This window comes from Wyeomyia smithii, chromosome 1 (genome assembly GCF_029784165.1).
Source record: "Wyeomyia smithii strain HCP4-BCI-WySm-NY-G18 chromosome 1, ASM2978416v1, whole genome shotgun sequence".
Classification (NCBI taxonomy): domain Eukaryota; kingdom Metazoa; phylum Arthropoda; class Insecta; order Diptera; family Culicidae; genus Wyeomyia; species Wyeomyia smithii.
In genome coordinates, this window is record NC_073694.1 from 62,035,475 (window position 1) to 62,050,912 (window position 15,438).

The 15,438-nt window shown below is 41.2% G+C and overlaps 1 protein-coding gene across 1 annotated transcript; it reads right to left on the reverse strand.

The window, feature by feature from the left end:
- Positions 1-9,055: 9,055 nt before the first annotated feature.
- On the reverse strand, positions 9,056-15,438 carry LOC129718405 (putative vitellogenin receptor). Its single transcript, XM_055669175.1, has 6 exons — positions 15,096-15,438; positions 14,787-15,026; positions 13,969-14,721; positions 13,162-13,908; positions 12,682-13,098; positions 9,056-12,625 (listed from the first exon to the last, which is right to left on the reverse strand). The coding sequence occupies exons 2-6, from the start codon at positions 14,995-14,997 to the stop codon at positions 9,195-9,197; spliced, it is 5,559 nt and encodes a 1,852-aa protein (XP_055525150.1). The 5' UTR covers positions 14,998-15,026; positions 15,096-15,438; the 3' UTR covers positions 9,056-9,194.

Here is a 15,438-nt window from a genome sequence, read left to right on the forward strand (position 1 = left end):
TTATTGACAGTGAACTTCAACTTCTTATACGTTTGAAGAACATACGGAGACGTCAATACCAAAGATCTCGTGATCCTGCTTTGAAAATTATTTTTCAAGAATTACAAAAGGAAATTAAACATAGATTCACTCTCTTGCGAAATGAGAATTTCATGAGAGAAGTTGAACAACTAAAACCTTATTCAAAACCTTTCTGGAAGCTTTCGAAGGTTCTTAAGAAACCTTCGAAGCCAATTCCAGTCCTTAAAGACGGTGATTGCATTTTTCTAACGAATGAACAAAAATCTCAAAGACTTGCTCAGCAGTTTGAGAGTGTGCATAACTCCAATTTGAACGTAGTAAGTTCTATTGAAAATGAAATAAACCAAAAGTATGATCAGATCACCACCCAAGAATTTCTTTCTGAAGAGGTATTGGAAACAAACTTGAATGAGGTGCGAACTATTCACAAAAAAATTCGAAAACATTAAAGCACCAGGAGATGATGGGATTTTCTATATTCTCATCAAAAGACTTCCCGAAAACTCTTTAAATTTCTTGGTAAAAATTTTTAACAGATGCTTTGCACTAGCACATTTTCCTACGAAATGGAAAATGCCAAAGTCACTCCAATTTTAAAACCCGAAAAGAATCCAGCTGAAGCATCAAGTTATCGACCAATTAGTTTATTTTCCTCTATTAGTAAACTTTTTGAAAGAATAATTCTCAATAGAATGATAACACATATTAATGAGAACTCAATTTTTGCAAATGAGCAGTTTGGTTTTCGCCATGGGCATTCCACTACTCATCAGTTACTTAGAGTAACAAATATGATTCGAACTAATAAATCTGGAGGCTATTCGACTGGAACAGCTCTACTAGATATAGAAAAGGCATTCGACAGTGTTTGGCATAAAGGTTTAATAGCTAGAATGTCAAATTTCAGTTTTCTGCTTTACCTTACAAAAATGATGCAAAGTTATTTAACTGACAACACTCTTCAGGTTAACTATCTAAATGGTAAATCTAATAGATTGCCTGTTAGAGCTGGTGTGCCTCAGGAGAGTATCTTGGGCCCAATCTTATATAACATTTTTACTTCTGATCTTCCTGATTTACCACCAGGTTGTGAGAAATCTCTGTTTTGTGACGATACAAGCATTTCCGCAAAAGGAAAAAGCCTTAGTGTTATATGCAGTCGGCTACAAAAAAATTTAGATATATTTTCTTCATACTTTTTTCCTAATGCTTCTAAAACACAGTTAATTATTTTTCCTCATAAGCCAAGAGTTTCATTTCTCAAACCCACCCATAACCACGTTATTAAGATGAACGGTGTGGTCCTAAATTGGTCTGATCAAGTTAAATACTTAGGGCTGATTTATGATAAGAATCTTACTTTCAAGGAGCACATTGAAAATATCCAGTCAAAGTGCAATAAGTATATCAAATGTTTATATCCTCTTATCAACAGGAATTCTAGACTTTGTCTCAAGAATAAACTGTTAATTTACAAACAAATTTTTAGGCCAGCAATGTTATATGCAGTTCCCATCTGGACAAGTTGTTGTACAACCAGGAAGAAGACACTTCAAAGGATTCAGAATAAACTTTTGAAAATGATTTTGAAGCGTCCTCCCTGGTTTAGCACGAACGAGCTACATAGGCTCACTTATGTAGAAACATTAGAAAATATGTCAAGCCAAACTATCTGCAAATTCCGACAAAAATCGTTGCAATCCTCAATTGCAACGATTAGCTCACTTTATAGTCAGTAAGATAGTTTTAGGTTTATTTTAAGTTTTGTTTTATTCCTTTTTTTCCTTGACAAGTAGGTTTAATAATTTTTCCTACAATTATATTAACTTAACTGCGAAAGCTAATAACATTCAATAATATAAAAAAACGTACAAATATATAATAGTGTTGAAATGACACCATTTGTGGCAGAACACACAATATTAATTCTGAATAGATATTAGTACATAAATAAATCATTACAAACTTTCCCCCCCTATATATATCAACTGTCATGTACAATTACAGTTTGTATATGTTTATAACAAATTAAGTATGAAAAATGAATAATTGTACACCAATCTTAGGTTCCAGTTATGGAGGCAATGTTCCTATAATGATGGAAACTGTGCCAGTAATGGTGGTAGTTGATTTTTTCATAGGCTGCAGCAAATGAATTACGATTTAGTTGTTTTAATGCTCTAAGGTAGCATTCCAAACCTCTTCTTACACCGTGGGCAATCGTCTAGCATGAGCTGTGATAATTATTCGTTTTGAATTCAATGGTGAAAAAGTTGTGAGATAAAAAACAAACTACTTCTTTTGTTCCAGATGATGCTTCGCAATGCTAGAAGGATCTTATCCGGTAGTTTTACCCCACTCTACTTTTGATCTTTGTGTCTGCTCAATTTTGTTCTTTCAAATCAAGGGACATTTTACGAGCGCTTGTATGAATAAAAAATTCGAATGTTATAATGAAAATATAAAAGAAAATCACAGGAGGGTTGTGGGCAAAGCCACGACCGCAAGGTTGAAGTAGAATACTTTTACAAAAAAGATAACCCGGCTGCTTGCATGTTAGCCATTTTGAAATCGGATTTGTTTCGTATATACCGCTTGTTAAGCACAGTATCAACAAATCGTAATAAACATCACACTGCTGTGCATTTGCAGCAACATCAAACCTCGGTTGCAGTTTATTAAAAACCATTCATTATGCTCTTCCAAAAACATTTAGTAGCCTTGAAAAAGGCCGATTGTTGCAATTGCAATTTTCATTCAATTATTGCATAAATGCTTCATGGTCAGACATACCCGCTGCAACTGCTACGCTATTCGTAGCCATGCCACAGTTGTGATCGCGATACGCTGCCATTGGTATCCGCTGTCTCTGCATCAAGCGGCTTCGGCTGAAACAGGCTCTTATATAGACCAAAAAGCATATTTTTAATTGCAAGGTGTATGATTCTGTCTATCGTGCTTGGGAAGCAATCATATAACGACCAATCAGAGGTCGAATTTTTCGTTTTGACAAGGCTTGACTATTTTCAATAGTACAATAGTTTGAATAATAAAATTACAATTATCTTCATTTGGGGAGAATCTTAGAAGATTTTCCAATCTATTGCTGCAAGAGCGAAGGAAATCCATCGAATACTAACCGATTTATTAGTATTTAAAATTGGACATATTTTTCACTTTTTTCGGTTTTAGATTTTCATTTCACATCCCTATGTAGCCGAACTTCCTGAGAGAAGTATTCTACTTCAAAAACAAACAGGTCATGCAACAATTGTTTAAATAGTCCAAATCAAAGAAAATCAGCAGTAAATAATCATTGTGCTGTATCACATTAGCGCTTGGAAAGCTTTGAAGCTTGAAGAAGCTCAAGTTTGTCCTTCTGCATCTCATCAACTTTCAGCTGTTCTGTCATCTCTTTTCTCTGTTATATATCCTTGCGTTTCGGCGGTACCTACCACTGGTGTAAGGTGAAATAAAAACTTACCTATAATATCAAAATGTAAGAATAACGGTAACTGGACTGTATTGTGTGAACCAGAGTCAGATTTACACACGAAAGTAGTTCGCGCACCACATTTTGTTTATATCTGCTGAGTTAAAACCTAACCTCAAATGTTAGCTGGAGCACTACCACAATTACTGGAACAGGGGTACTTAAATTGTTCCTATAGTGGAGTTTCAATTTATTCAGTATTTTGATGATTATTTGTGATTTTTTCGATTGATTATGGTAAGAAAAATAGTTAAGAACAGTTCTGCGAAGACTGTTGCCACAGAAATCGTGTTTACATTAATATTTCAAGCTACGAAATTTCACTGTTGCGTTACAAATTTCGTAAGAAACTTGCTGTTTTTGTCACTCTTGAATGAATTAATAAATACAAAGTGTTTAAATAAGATTTCAAATCAATATAGTTTACCAAATCGTAGACATATTCCCACAGAATCAATAAAAATTTTCTGATAATATATTATTATCCTGGAAAATGCCTTAATAACGCTAAATGCTGGTATACCACCATTACTGGTACACCCACCATTACTGGCTCATCTACCCTACTATGCGATCCACCAGATAATACTAAGGATCTGGGCGGATGAACAAATGTCGAACGACTGGTTGGAAGTAGTCCTGTGCGCCGCCACGCCGCGCCGCCGCCGCCGACACTTTTACGCACGCCGCCGCCGCCGGTGATTTGGACTCGGCGCGCCGCCGAAGAAATTTTTGGTGCGCCGCCGAGAAAATCTTTACCGCGCCGATAGTGATTGTGTATGCTGGATTTTTTCCTGGTTATAGAAATACCGCACAGCCGATAAGGGAACACTCGTATAGGTATTAGGTAATGCGGAATTTGGAAATTCTCAATACCCCTTCCCCCTGTGTAATGCAATTTTGCATGGTGGCCTCACGCAGTGTAACACTTCGTTAAGTATTTTCCCTCTCCCGAGCGTGTATTTACGAATGTACCTAAGTGTAAATTATTTTAATTTGTGGAAATTTTATACAATATTTGACAATAAATATTCAGACTTTTTCATCGAATGAAATCAAAAATATCAATGTCATTATCAGTGATTTGCTTCGTCAGTTTGCTTCGAGAAAATTGTTTCAGTTATCATAACATAAATTTTTTATTTTTATGCAAATGTATTTTTTATTTTTATGCGAATGTTCAAAAAATTTATGAAAAATGACTAGTGTTTTTTCATTAATTATTTGGTAATTTTTTTTAGAATACAAAGTTTTTTTTTGGAGATCAAAATGCGGGAATTCACTGAATCATATTGCGCTGAAACAGACATTTTTGTAGATAGTTTTTTCGTCAACATTTTCAAGAACGACTATATTTTTTGCTGATTTCTCGTTAATTTTTTTTCCTCTGTGCGGACTCATTCTGCGACCAGAGACATTTGATCTATTGTGAAATTGGCCAGGTGTTTTCTGTACTCCGCACTTCATATCGTCCCCTTAATGCTAGAACTAGATAACTCGAAATTTGTCGATTTTGAGTTAAGTATGCCATCATAATTATCGCGTCGAGCTCTATAACATATCCAAAACTCGTTGAAAAACGATTACGAGAAAAAAAGTTATTCAGCAATTAAAAAACTAGAAAACTCAACGTAAAACAAGCGTATTTTGTGATAAAACTAAATAACTCGGTTTTTTGTTGATTTTATCGTTGCTATAACGGGCCTGAAACGATATGGATGCGTTTCATAAAATCTGAATCTTTAATAATTGCATTTGAATCGTCATCACCAGAATAGGTCAAATTTTCAAACTCGTTTTTCTTGAAACGTCAATTTTCGAGTTATCTAGTTCTTGCAATAAGGGGACGATATTATTGGCAGTAAATGCACGCTTTTCATTTATATCCGTGCTTGTGTGAGAGAGTTTACCCTTTCGTTTCAAGCTTACTGCTCTACTATAACGAGCCTCTTACTATTCTACCAATATTGCCAAAATACAATTCCCAGGAGTGAGACTACACCTAACGTTCCCCTCTGGCCATTATGTCAAGATGAAGGAACCTTATCGAAACCTCGTTCCTCGTGCCCATACCGCCAATTACAATTCCCTGGAGAGGATTAATATTCCTCAGAACAGTTTTATTATAAGAAAGACTTATTTTGTCAAGAGGGAGGAGTCTTAACGAAACCTCGTTGCTCCTACCAACACCGCGTCACAATCACAATTACCCGAGGAGGACTTAATGCTTCACCTCTGGTCAGTTTTATCCCAAAAGTCGCAATAGAAAATGAAGAAACTGTGGTGTTTACCGAAGAACTCTATTCGATTGAAAAGAGTTTCCCATTTTTTCAGTTATTCCATGGGTAACCTAACAAAATATATGAAAGTTAAAAACGACTCTCTAACGTAAGATTTATCGAATTTTCCCAAAGGTCTACGGTTAATCGAAATCAACATAGCAAAAAACTATCTATCTTTTTTCCTAAATTGAACGTCTCTGGGAACAGTATTCCATGTAATTTTTTGTTGTGGGCTCGTTGATGATTTTTTTTGGGATTAACACTTGTTTGTACTTCTCTGCTTGGTTTATTATTCTCTGGTTATATAATTGTTTGTTTACTTGATATCTTACCAATTTCATTTCTATTTTTGACATTCTTACAACTCTGACGCATACATTTTTATTTATGAACGTTCAATTAAAAAAAAATCGAACATGAGAGTACAAAAGCACACATTATGCGCAATATTTTATAAGTGGTAATTAGTGTCACGCCGATACACGCCGCCGCCGCCGACGCTGATAAAAGCTAACGGCGTCACGCCGACGCGCCGATCGCCGCCGAGGTAAAATGTTTTCTACGCCGCCGCCGCAGGTGATATGGTCGGCGCACAGGTCTAGTTGGAAGGCCTCATATGCCCTATCTATAAGAAGGGCCATAGATTGGATTGTGGCAACAATGGAGGCATAACGTTGCTCAACTCCGCATATAAAGTGCTCTCCCGTATCCTGTTCTTCCGATTGAGACCGTTAATGGAATCCTTTGTTGGCGAATACCAGGCTGGTTTACGACAGGGGCGTTCCACGACGGATCAAATCTTCACCCTGCGACAGATCCTCGATAAGTTCCGGGAGTATAACTTACCGACTCACCATCTGTTTGTGGACTTCAGGGCGGCGTACGACTCAGTGAAAAGAAACGAGCTGTGGCAGATCATGCTGGAACACGGTTTCCCTACGAAACTAATTAAGCTGAGTCGTATGACGCTGGAGGGATCAAAACCGTGCGTGCGAGACATCAGCCGCGTTCGTGACGTTGGATGGACTGAAGCATTGGCATTGCTCTGTATAAAAGGTATCAAACTCAATATCACTTCTAATCAGAAATGCTAGAACTATTTCATGTAATTCCGTAGATTTTACGGATTCCAGAGGAGTGTCAAATACATAGAAAACTTACATGTACTCTAATCCTCACTTTTCAATTTTGGTTCCGTTCTGCACAGAAATTGAAATTTTTGTTTTGTTTGTATGGAAGAAACGACGAAAAATAGGCCAGCTCGCTGCATCGGCTTATCGTCGAGATCTGGAAAACAGAACAGCTACCGGAGGAGTGGATAGAAAGGGTTCAAGATCTGAGAAACAGAACAGCTACCGGAGGAGTGGAATGAAGAGTTATCTGACAAACTAGACTGCGAGAACTACCGAGCGATCGCAGTCCTAAATGCCGCCTACAAAGTATTTTTCCAGGTCATCATCCAACGCCTGCCACCATTAGCCAGCAGATTCGAGGGAAGTTACCAGGCCAGCTTCATGGAAGGACGGCCTACGACTAACCATCTTTACACTGCGGTAGACCCTTCAAAAGTGCCGCGAAATGTAGTCACTACATTCCATCTTTTCGTCTATTTTAAAGCCGTAAGCCTTCTTCAAGTCCCACTGGGTGCTCCGTCAAAGTGATGGTTCCAAAGATGATGGAAAGTCGAAGGTGTTATGAAACGGGCAAGGTTTAACATACGGAGCACGATTTTCAAAAGATCAGGTCTATTTATACGCTTTCCGGATGTCGTGGATATTGTCGCTAGAAAATTTGAGACGGTGGCAGACCAATATACCTAACTAAAACGTGAAGATCGGATTAAAGATTAACACGTCTAAAACAAAGCATATGTTTGTAGAGGGGTCCGAGCACGACAGGACACGATTTGGCAATACGGTAACAATCGACGGGGATGAATTCGACGTAATCGACAAGTGTGTACCACGGCTGTAACAGGTGAAAATGCCGATAGGTGAAGAATACCGCGATTTACGCGAATATTATTTAAATGATGAGAGAAAGGATCAAGTAAACCTTGAATGTCAGACGTCTACGAGATGCAGCTAGTTGCCACCAGGAGACACACTCGGTAAAACAACCACGGGGGCGGAGGCGAAAAAACCTCTGAAAATGGGGGGACTGAGTTATTGGGTGAACCAGAGAGCGCCAAAATCAATCGCCAACCATCGTTTGGATTTGACTAATCTACAAAATCTCGAGCGGAAAGGTTGTACAAAAAGCGAATACGAGTTAAAGTAAAAGCGAAATTGCGACCATTGTTTGGTAGAATTTAAAAAAAAGTTTAAAACTGAGAAAAAAATAGAAAAAGAAAAGTTTGGAAGTGAAGTGAAGGCATAGTAAAAAAAAAAGATACGGGTCAATCAGGTACGTAACTTCTGAGAGCAACAGCCTCCAACCATCGCCCAAACACCATTTTGTCATACAGACACTTCGAAACTCCATTCATTAACTTTTGTCGTACTATTTTAAGTATCTTTGGTGTTTATTACGTTCAGCTAATATTTCTCTCATATATCTGTACATCTTAACTCCTGCTCCTGCTGTAAAAACTTAGTGCGAGCTTTTGTACCTCTATGAATTTTCATTTTGGTTCGAAATCTGCAAAAACCACAAGAAGTTTTTCATAAAAACAAATCTTGCCTTTAAACCATCCTTATACATGGGATTATTGGGTTCTGTTGATTCCGTATTTTTTCTGCATTTTTCAAATAGATAAATTAGAAGGCCCAAAACATGGCAATGGCAATTCCACGTAAGTAGAGTATGTGAATCATTTATTTGGAACACTAATTATACCGAGGTATTGATTAAAAAGTTCTTGTATTCTTTCAGCGCAATTTTCTTTCTGTTTTTCGAAAATATGCGAAGCTTAAACAATAATTTGGCTATCAGTATGCAGTACTTTATTTAAATTTTCATTTAATCACTGTATGAATTATTTGAAAATAAACATTAATTACATGCATTGAGCGCGATTCCAATGGTGTTGGAACCAATGCATAAATTTTCTAAAGCTGTGTGTTTTCTTGATTTGAAATTTATATGTTTCATTCAATCACAAGTTGTCCTTTTGTACCTGTTATGGAGTAAAATAACCTTATTTGGTAGAAAAAAAAACCGGTTACAGTAGAAAATAAATGGGGTATAAAAATTGACCATAATACAATATGAGTAGTAAGACATCAAGGACATGAAGGAATCACAAAATCAACCACAGTTCTACAGTTAACAATTCTATTTGGTACAATCAAATAACAAAACATTTCTACAAACTACAAACTTAAATAGCTAAACACTACGAAATACCTAGAAGCATTCATACTTTCTACCAACAAAAGTAACAAAAAACTAAACCATCACATCAACAATCTCTGTCTGGGATCATCAGACATACAGCAGTAGGCATCCTTCATCGAGTCCGCATCGGACATATTTTCAAGCTCCATCGCCGTACAGGTGACATCCAGCTGCCGGGGTGTGACGATAGATTCACTCGAACTCGGCACCGCTGCACCGGAACATGCTGCCGTGGAGCATCCGGCGATGGCAGTCTGATGCAAGGGAGGTGTATCTATCATCAACTCCGTATGGGTAGCGGTTTCGTTCAGCTTCGGGGCACCCTGGAACATCTTTACCTGGGCCGAATCGATTGTACTCAGCTCCGGGTTGTGGAAGTGCACACCAACTTCGAATTTTTCACTGAAGCGACGCTTGTAGTAGTAAACGGCAGCTCCCAGTAGTAGACCGATTACCAGTAGAGAAACAAAAACGTTTGCTACGACACTTGTTGTATTGCTGTGAGACGCTTGATGCGCGGTAGGATCTACTAGCGACTCGGTTGGTATTCGTTCCTTTGCATGAATAGCTTCGATGCTCTGAGGACACTGATCTCCTGGACGGACATGCTCACCGTTATAGCAGATACATTTGCCACCGTTTTCGGTAGGAACACAAATCAGACTGCAGTTGATTTTAGCAGCATCGCAAACGTTGTCGACCATTGGTTGACGGGATTTCTGAACAATCAGCAGTTGGTTGGAGTTGTGGACATTCAGCTCAAGCAGTTTGCATTCGTAGTCACCGTAGAGCTTGCACTGACCGACAGTCGAGGAAGCCATATTCAGAACTAAGGCAGTATTTTCGTATAACGTGAAACCGATCGGTCGATTGATCGCCAGCGGTTGTTTATCTACTACGGTTCGAAGTTGCTTACCCTCGTAGTCGATTACTTTGATCGATTTGGTACCCATGTCAGTCAGGTAGAGCAACCGGTTTTCAATGTCGCACTGCAAGGAAGTGACGTGGGAAACATCCTTGGTGATGACTTCCATATGGGAGCCGTCCAGATTTGCTCGATAGATAATAGAGTGGGGCACTTGGAAAATCCAGAAGTGCATCTGAGCGAAGAACAAAACATGGTTGATGGGATCAACAGCCATAGCTTTTATGAACACCTGGGTGGAGAAAGTTATTAAACGGGCACAAGATATCCCCTTTGGGGAGCACAACTTGATCGAGGGTTCCGAGTGATCGAAGAAGTATATATTCCCAGTGATCCAATCCACAGCTAGGTGATCTGGTTGGCCAACATTACGAATTGTCTCGGTGGTGTTTTCAGCCAGGTCGTATTGGCTGATAGCTGGGCTGTACTCGTCGGTGTAGTAAAGCTTCTGGCGGCGCACATCTACATCCAAACCGGTTATACTGGATTGGTTGGTTTGCAGAAGAACTCTAATCGAGGGAGGTGTCACTTCGAGCTTCCGAATTTGGTTGTACGAAGTGTACAAAACAAATCGATTGGGACCAACTGCTTTGCAGGAAACCTTATCCGAACGTAGCATAAACCCAGGATTGCACGAGCAGCGGAAGGAACCTCGGGTGTTGGTACAAATTTGCGCACATGGTTTACCTTCCACACATTCATTGATATCCAGGCAAGATTTTCGGTTTCCTGCCAGCGTAAACCCAACTCGGCAATCACAAACAGGCCCACTCGGGGTCTTGATACACTTCTGTTCACAGGGGCTCTTCGTGCAGGCATCATTACAGCCTTTTCCTTCATCTTTTCCATTTGAGCAGTCCTTTTTACCGTCGCACACTTTACTCATTTCGATGCAAACTCCTGGTTTACACTCGAATGTCCCTTCTCCGCAAGCTACGAAAAACTGTTTCTCCGTTCCGGCCGTGGCATTCACACAATCCAGTTCGTCACTTCCATCATCACAATCGATTTCCTTGTCGCATCGCCACTCTTTTCTGATGCACGATCCGCTCTTGCATTGAAATTCGTGAATCCCACAGTTGCTGCAATCGGCCTCATCCTCCCCATGTGGACATTCCGAAGTACCATTGCATCGCACAGCAATATCCAGACACTTACCCGAGCGATGACATAAAAACTTTGTCGGATTATCTTCCTCCAAGCCCACGCATGGCTCAGCCTCGACCGTACAGTTCTGTTCATCCGAATTATCACCGCAGTCATTATTTCCATCGCAAACAAACCGATCTTCGATGCAGTGTCCCAGTGCACACTTGGTGAAGCCCTTCGCACACTCAGCCTTCTTCAGACATTTGGCGTGCTCATCGGAACCGTCAGAACAATCCGGATGTCCATCACACTCCCACCACTTGGGAATACATTGACCAGAGTTGCACCGAAACATCATCGGTGGGCATGTAGTGGCATTGTGCTTTTCATTGTTCAAATTTGTGCAATCTTTTTCGTCCGAACCGTCCGAACAATCTTCAAATCCATCGCACAGAGCATTTACATCGATACACAGCCCATCCGGACAGGCATGTTGGTTCTCGTGGCAACCCTTACCTGGGTCGTAGCTTTCGCAGTTCTTCTCGTCCGACTGATCCGGACAGTCGAAGTGTTTATCGCACCGTAGCTTCTGATCGATACATTTGCTCCGATCGGCACACATGAACTGATCAAATCGACACTCAACGCTAGCTGATCGTGCTTGGTCATCGCATCCCTTTTCATCCGATCCGTCGGCACAATCCACATTCCCGTTGCATCGTTTGCTGATCGTTAGGCATTCACCGCTGGTGCATTTGAACTCGCAATCGATCGCATCGATGCAGGTTGTGTTCTTCGTCGAGCTAAAGATCATTCCCGTAGGACAAACGCACGAGCTGCTGTACATGCCTGCAGCTATGCAAATGTGTGAGCATCCTCCGTTTTGTTTCTGACAGGGATGATCGTAACGCTGCAATGGCTGACTGGCCAGTAGCACGATCTCATCCGGCAAATTTCCAAACGGTGGTTTTTCTATGTTCATCTTCTTTGTCGTCCCGAGGTTATGCTTATCGGACCAATACAGCCGCCGCGATTTGTAGCACGTCCAAAAGAGACCATCCTCGACGATTGCGATCGATACCGGCATGCGCAGAAACTCGCGGAACAAATGCCGAGTGTCACCTTCGTAGCTGGTGAACTCGATCCGGCTGAGACCCATATCGTTCCAGTAGACGGAGCGCAGATCCCGGTCCACTACGAAATTAAACGAACCGTTGCCGCTGAGCTTTTCCTCGATGATGTGCGTGTGGGGACCCCGACCGTTCATGTCCTGCCGGTCGATGTGCGTATGCGGCACCGGAAGCGCTGCCCGTAGTGCGATAAACATTTTACCGAGTTCGGGAATCACTGCCAGACCGACCGGAGTGTCCGTACCGAGGTAGTGCTGCAGGATCGAACGATGATGAGTTTGCAGCGAGAAAACTTCCACCGTGCTTCGCTCACTGTCAGCCCAATACAGGTTGTTGCCGAGAAAATCTAGAAGGGAAAATTGAATTATGTGCTACAAATCAAACGACTGTTCCAGCTCTTACCGAAGGCCATGGCAGTAATGTTTCCAATTCCAGTAGAGATGAGCTTTCGCGAAGTTTTCGCTTTTATATCAACGGTAAAAATCACCTTTTGAATATTGTCAGCCACGAAAAGCTCGCCCGTGATGGAGTTGAACACCATCCGAGAAATGAAGAATTGAAACGCGTCACCCTTGCTGGTTTCGTGTCTTCCGAAAGCTGGCATATCCAAGCGGACTAAATAGTTGCCGATTCCCATGAGCAGATATTGACGTTTTATGACTTCCTGGCAAGAGTGCTTGTCTGGTTTTAGGGCCATGCCGTACGGACAGGCGCAACTGTAGTTATTGTTCGGAGCAAGCAGACAGAGATGCGAGCACAGGTTACCAATACATGGATGATCACCTTTCGGCATGATACTGGAGTGGTACACATGAACATCTGAACAAACGAACAAAGAGGTTGATTAGCGATCAAAAAACCAAATTAGAAAATAAATCCTACCGAAAATTTGACGATCGTGCACTAAAGTTTTGCGATCTTTTCCGTTAAACTTGTTACAGGATTGAATGCTCTTGGTGTCCCAGTCTGACCAGTAAATGCGATCATTGAAGAGCGAAATCGAAAACGGGTGCTTCACCACATCGCTCAAAACTGTTTGTCGGTGACTGCCATCGAGGCGTACGCTCTCGATCTTTCGCAGTTTGGCATCAACCCAGTACAGCCGACCGTTTGGCCAATCAAGACTCAGACCATTGGGCCAGTGGATATCTTTTTCGACCAACACTCGCTTGTTGGTACCGTCCATGTTGGCGGTTTCGATCATCGGTTTATCGCCCCAATCCGAATAGAACATGGTTCCGTTCTGTGGAAGTAACGCAATTCCCCTTGGTTTGTGGAGGTTATCTTTAATCAATATCTTGCAGTGGAAACCATTGTTGGAGCAGACTGCGATCATCATGTGGCCGCTGTCACTAAAATAGATGTTTCCAGTTAGCCAATCCAGTGTCAGGTCTTCAGGAGAAGAGAGCCCCGAAGTGAGCAGCAACTCCCGTTTGCTACCGTCTTCCAGGGAGCGTTCGATCGATTCCGTTTTGAAGGAAATATCGGTCCAGTAGACGTGATTTCCATCGTAGCTGACCCCAATCACCTGCGATAGATCCTTTGCCACGTAATATTGATGCTTGGATGTTAGGTACAGAGCACCAATTGATTTCTGCGTTGAGTATAGCATAAGAGCTTCCGAAGCGTCTGAAAGCAAAATTATCCTCACAACTATCTAACCAATGCTTTCTAACAAAAATAACTCACCACTAAGTTCACACGTACGCCCATCCTTCTGCAGAGTGAATTTGTTGACACAAGTGCAATTAAATGAGCCTGGAGTATTTACGCAACCTTGCGAGCACAGCCCGTAACGCTCGCATTCGTTGATATCTTCACAAGATTTCGAGATTTTGTTGAACACGAAACCCGTCTTGCACAGGCAAACTGCTCCTTGGGGAGTATTCTTGCAACTTTTTGGGCATTTAAGTGTGTCGCACTCCTTCGAGTTGCACAGTTCTCCTTCATCACTGCGATCCCCGCAGTCATCCTTCCCATCGCAGACCTGCTCCAGATCCACACAGGTTCGATTGTCAGCGCATTCGTACTTGCCGTGTTCGAGGTTACAAGCAGCAAAACAGTTCTTCTCATCCGATCCATCTCCACAGTCGTCGATTCCGTCGCACACCCAGTCGTGATTCTTGATGCAGTGTTTGTTCTTGCAAAGAAATCCCTTGCACTTACTTTCGATGTCCATGCACCCGATCGTCTCATCCGATCCATCCAAACAGTGCTGCTCTCCGTCGCAAACTAAATCCAAAGGAATACACATTTTATCCGTACAGGTGAACTCGAATTTACTGCAGGGTACTGGCACGTGTGGTACTTCAAAGTTTTCACAGTTTTCTTCGTCATCTCCTAGCGGACAATCCTTATGTTTGTCGCACAGGAACGACGCACTGATACACGTTTCGTCGTTCTTACACCTGTACCACATGGGCTTACGACATAGGAAGAAATCTAAACCACATCATTGGTTAGTACAGTCAACTACGATTAGCAAGTTTCAGTCCCTCACTACTTACCACAACCCTGCTCATCACTGCCATCCGTACAATCCTTGCTTCCGTTACAGTGTCCCGCCTTTGGAATGCATGCCCCATTATCGCACTGAAACTCATCGTTCGAACAGGTGAATTTCATAGCGCCACCTTTACTACGCCCCGCCAATACCATCCATGGAAGCAACCCACATGCAATCACGATCACCACAATCGTGACGCTCGATCGTGACATGATCGTATGCGTCCGTTAGCGTTGATAATCTAGACACGAACGAACTTTGAGGTTAGCTTGCTCGACTTGACAACACGTGGTTCGCTTCTAACACTTACCTTAAAAACTAATATTGTTGTCGATTGCTAGCAAATTAATCAAAGTTAACCACGTAAAAAATAGTTTAAATTCCAAGGTCACTGCGAGCGCATGCTTGCCTTTATCTTACTCTACACTAAACAATAGTCATGCACAAAGAACGAGCGGAAAAGGAAAGAAAACACAAGCAGAAGGCCGTTGAACTCTGCCAAACGAAACGAACCTGCCCGTACAAATCCGATGTTGTACCACGCGTAATTTAAAGTTAATCGAACCACATTATGTAACATTAACCGGTAACAAAAGACATGCAAAGAAAAAACCGGAACGATCTACGTAGTCTGTGTGGATGCTAGACAAGCA

Coding starts and splice junctions, on each gene's coding strand:
- LOC129718405 (XM_055669175.1), bottom strand. CDS start 14,997: ATGTCACGATCGAGCGTCACGATTGTGGTGATCGTGATTGCATGTGGG. Junction 14,722..14,786: donor CAGTGATGAGCAGGGTTGTG/GTAAGTAGTGAG, acceptor GATGTGGTTTAG/ATTTCTTCCTATGTCGTAAG. Junction 13,099..13,161: donor GCACGATCGTCAAATTTTCG/GTAGGATTTATT, acceptor TCGTTTGTTCAG/ATGTTCATGTGTACCACTCC.